Here is a 4,555-nt window from a genome sequence, read left to right as displayed (position 1 = left end):
AAAGAGAAAAGGGAGTGCTTCCAAGAATGATTATGGAAAATATATGGAAGAACTTGCTCACCAAGGTGAATTGACTTTGGCGCGGGAAATGGTTAAATTTGAGGCTAATAAGGCTAGAGATGAGGCAAAAGCTGCAGCTACTGAGAGATTATTTCAAGCTAATGAGAGAGAAAGAGAGATACTTAGGCAAGAAAGGGAAGAGATTAAAGAATAAAAAACGGTTCAACAAGATCGTGACATTATGAATGATCCTTTAGAGGGGAAGTCACTTAATTCTAAATATTTTTGGAATTCGGAGAAAGCGGACGTGGTGCGAATGAGGCGTGCAAGGAAAGCGAGAGCCAGAGGAGATGGTCCTAGCACCACAAGAGGAGATGGCCCTAGCACCACAATAGGAGATGATCCTAGCACCACAAATTGGTTAGGTGATGATTTTCCATTCACGAGGAACTAGGGAATTTGTTTTTAATCAGAGCCCATAATTTTCCAATCACTTTGGGTTGTAATTTCTTATTTATTGAATAGAGTACTTTATGTTGTGTTCAATTTATTGAATTTAGTACTTTATTTAAACTTAAGAGTATATTTATTTAATTTGGTAATTTATTTAAACTAAGAGAATCTTTATTCAAAGAATATAAACACACCAAATAAAAAAAAACTCACTAAATGAACTTTAAAAACACACCAAATAAAATTAAATAAACATACCAAATAAAAACAAACACACTAAATGAACTTAAGTTTCTTAAGGTTGTTTCAATTCCCATTGGTGCTCTATCAAGTCAATTTGATGGGCATTGTGCATATATGGGTCCTGAATAGCAGTATATTGTTGAATGAGCCTTTCATTGTAACATTCATCCCTTTGTAATGACTCGTGTTGCATAGGTTCTTCGGTGGCATCAAGAGCACAAAATATTTGTGTTCTGGAATTGTTAATCGTGTCTGGCTCATATTCATCAACGGCATCATAATTGTACTCATCTTCCACAATCATGTTATGAAGAATGATGCACGTCATCATGATGGATCGAAGCGACTCTAAATCAAACATTTTGGTAGCACCCCTAACAATCGCCCAACAAGCTTGAAGGATACCAAAACAACGCTTCACATCCTTCCTACACCCCTCTTGATAGCTTGCAAAGTGTTTTTCCTTTGCACTTCGTGGACGTGGCACTGTTTTGACAAACAATGATCATCTTGGGTAAATATCGTCTGCTAGGTAGTATGGCCCGGTACTTATTTTCGTTGACCCAGTACATGACTCTTGGTGCTTTTCCTTGCAGGACATCGTTGAACACTAGGGATTGGGTAGGGACATTAAGGTCATTTTGAGCCCCTGGAACACCGAAAAAAGCATGCCAAATTCATGTATCAAATGATGCCACCGCCTCCAAAATGATACTTTTTGCTCATTTTCTGTTCCCCATAAGCTCCTTGCCATGCACTTGGACAGTTTTTCCAGGTCTAGTGCATACAGTTGATGCTTCCAATCATCACAGGAAAACCTTGCATCTCGGCCTTATTCAGAAGCCTTTGCCAGTCCATCTCAGTAAGTTTCTAGAGGTACTCTGCTGCGTATAGAGATTCGATTGCGAAGCAAAACCTCATCAGGGACTCAAGAATGGTTGATTTCCCCATCCTTGCTGCCTTATCTACTTGGTCTGCAGATGCTCCATATGCGAGCATCCGCAAGGCAACAATAATTTTTTGCTCAGGAAGGAGACCCATAACACCAAAAGCATCATTCTTTTGCACAAAGTAAGAATCATGGTTGCAAACAGCAATCATGATTTTGTTGAACAAATGTTGTTCCATTCTAAAAAGACGTCTAAAGTACGTATTAGGGAATGTACTGTTACAGACAAAATAATCGTCGAAGAGATCCATACCTCGTCATTGCCCGCTTCTATCAAGGTTTGTGGAACGGTTGGGCCTGCAGATCTAAGTCACATCTTGGATGACTCGATGGGAATGTGAGGCCCTTTGGCTTCTTGCTTTGTCATCTTTCCTTCTACGCTCTTCATCCTCTTCGTCTTACATCTCATTTTGGGCCACTTGGAGATTGAACATTTCTTCCCCTTGCTTAAGCAATTCTTTCTCTTGCTCCTTGATTTCCCACAACATCCTTGAAGAAGAAGACATTGTAAGAAGGAAGCATGAACTATGAATAATGACAAAGATTTTGATTTTGGTGTGTGATTTCTAGTTCGGGATGGTGGGTTATATGGAGGAAAAAGAAAGGATTAGGTTGTAGATAATGCCACGTGGCATGCAGTTATTCGTTAAAAATCTAATCGAAATTTATCCTGAAAGATTGTCTTCAGATTGTGACACATGGCGCAATGTGATTAGTTAAAAATCTTATCGGAAATTTATCCTTAACGATTCTGACAAGCTAACGACACGTGGCACAAGGGCATTGGATAAATATCTTATTGAAATCTATCACAAAAAATTGTCTTATCAGATAATGACACGTGGCACAACGAGAACGATTAAAAATCTTATCTGAAATTACAAATAAAATTATTTTGTATTATTTTATGAAATAAAAAATATTAATATTTATTGCCTATTGCCATGGCTATTTAGTGTAGGGGTAGAGATGCAAAAGGCAGCTACTGTTCATTAGAGGCTATTCAATAGTGAGTTGCCCTAGAGGGCATTTGCAACGCTGGAGTTGCTCTGAGAGAGAGAGAAAAAGAGAGATAACAGAAATTAACGAATTGAAAAAGGGAAAGGGAAGATAAAGTGGAAGAGATGGGCATAAAGAAGGCAGAGAGCACGCAAAGTGAATTTGTCAAATTTCAAAGATTGTTTAAAATTTTGCAAAATTTGGTGTCCTACCTTCTCTAATTATTATTTTTTACTTATAAATGATTGTACCACACGTTATGCCTATGGTAGATAATAAAAAGGCATTGTGGATATTAACCATATTGACCACAAGCATCACGCGTGGTGGCTTAGTATATTTACAACATGCAACTTTCGCATGATCATTAATTATTTGTTGCCATGGATTAAAATTTGCCTGTGTTAAAAATTTGTTATTCACCATGTGCCCATTATGCCCGTGATAAATTTGTATTTTTTACAACGGACTCTTAATGACCATGATAAAATTGTCATCGTAGATGAGTTGCTCTATTGATTTATTTTTTTTCCCATAGTTATATTGCGCAATGTATATGCTATTTTGGTTAACTTTTGTTTGAACGTAGAGAGATTGGATGGCGGCACTAGCGGAATAGTGAGTATGCTTTGTAACCAGTCTTTTCAATGTCCCTGCATTTCAATATGGACTTAGTTATCAAGTGAGTTAGTTTTCCTGTCTGGGAAATTTCGGTGAATCCCAGGGTTCGCGTAACATGTGGTGTGGAAGGTAAACTAGTTTTTTTTTTTTTTTTTTTTTCTTAGGAGGTTATTTTTGCATCCAGTGCAAGAAAGCAATATTCCCATGTATTATTTACTTGATGTGCTATGGCGATGTCTTAATTAAGTTTCATCCAGCCGAAACAGAAAATTATACAGAATTTTTTTCTCCAAACAAAGATATATAGACAGAAGGCCATGCTGTTAGGCATTGGAAAACATTGCTATATGCTTTATTTGGACAGGCAGCAGATGTGGGATTATGTTGGTGATGCTTATGCTCACCGCCTGAACCAAGCGAAAGTTGATGGCGAAGTAATAACTGGTATGGATACTCGTCGTATTCACCGGAAGGGGGTTGCGATGCATGTAAATGTAGTGACGACTCTTGGAATTGGCGGAGCCCGCAAAGTTGAAATTGTGTACTTTAGCTAGCTCTATGCATCTTTTTCGTTTTATTCGAATGACAGATCTTTAGATGTTGTGCTGCTACACATTGTTAACGAGTATAACCGACTTCTTGCAAGTCAGCTTGAGACTCAAAGACAAGTAGGCTGTCAACGAACCCCACCCTTAATGCCTTCTGTGTGCTCTTACTTTTCCTTTTACCCTAGTGTATGGTCATTCAGTAGACTACAAAATTTGTTTTGATGTATGTATACTGTGTTAGTACTATGAATCTCAACTTATGAAGGCCAAAAGTACGATGGAAAGTTCAGTTTCCAAAGCAGTAGAGAGAGCTCTAAATTCCAAGATGCGGGTTTTTTCAAGTGAAACTGGAGAAATGTCTGGTGGAAAAAATGGTGTTGAAGATGTGAGTTTCTATTGTAATGTACTCCTCTTCACGTTATATTTACTTTGGATTTTGGCATAGGTATGTTGTGTTCATGCGAATTTTATTTTATTTTATTTTTTTTGTGTGTTTCTTTCTTAGATCAACCGTAATCTCATCAAAGACGAAACCTAGCACCGACAATTGAAGCAAATTGAAGAGAGGTACGTACGTACTTCCTCTTCATAGTTGAGTGATCAATTCGTCCCGTTTGAATGCTAACAGTTTTCGCTAGGACCATGAAGGTAATAATATGGGTTTCAGAATCTGAAATGTGAAATATAGAGAGGCATTTAGGCTGAACCCTGAAATGTGAAATATAGAGTGGCATTTAGTATG

At 37.7% G+C, this 4,555-nt stretch overlaps 1 protein-coding gene across 1 annotated transcript; it reads right to left on the bottom strand.

Annotated features, from left to right (window-relative positions):
* Positions 1–748: 748 nt before the first annotated feature.
* On the bottom strand, positions 749–1,554 carry LOC139191116 (uncharacterized). The gene is made up of 3 exons (XM_070811666.1): positions 1,485–1,554; positions 1,267–1,345; positions 749–1,070 (listed from the first exon to the last, which is right to left on the bottom strand). The coding sequence occupies exons 1-3, from the start codon at positions 1,552–1,554 to the stop codon at positions 749–751; spliced, it is 471 nt and encodes a 156-aa protein (XP_070667767.1).
* Between the last annotated feature and the right edge of the window lie 3,001 nt (positions 1,555–4,555).

The sequence above is a fragment of the Malus domestica genome, chromosome 14 (genome assembly GCF_042453785.1).
Source record: "Malus domestica chromosome 14, GDT2T_hap1".
Lineage (NCBI taxonomy): Eukaryota > Viridiplantae > Streptophyta > Magnoliopsida > Rosales > Rosaceae > Malus > Malus domestica.
This window is presented reverse-complemented; position numbering and strand designations above follow the sequence as displayed.

What these genes read in the sequence shown, in the direction of transcription:
- LOC139191116 (XM_070811666.1), bottom strand. Translation starts at nt 1,554, where the DNA reads ATGGACTGGCAAAGGCTTCTGAATAAGGCCGAGATGCAAGGTTTTCCT. An exon ending in GATGATTGGAAGCATCAACT is followed by an intron (nt 1,346 to 1,484) that starts GTATGCACTAGA and finishes TCGGTGTTCCAG; the next exon opens with GGGCTCAAAATGACCTTAAT. An exon ending in GGAAAAGCACCAAGAGTCAT is followed by an intron (nt 1,071 to 1,266) that starts GTACTGGGTCAA and finishes GGCGATTGTTAG; the next exon opens with GGGTGCTACCAAAATGTTTG.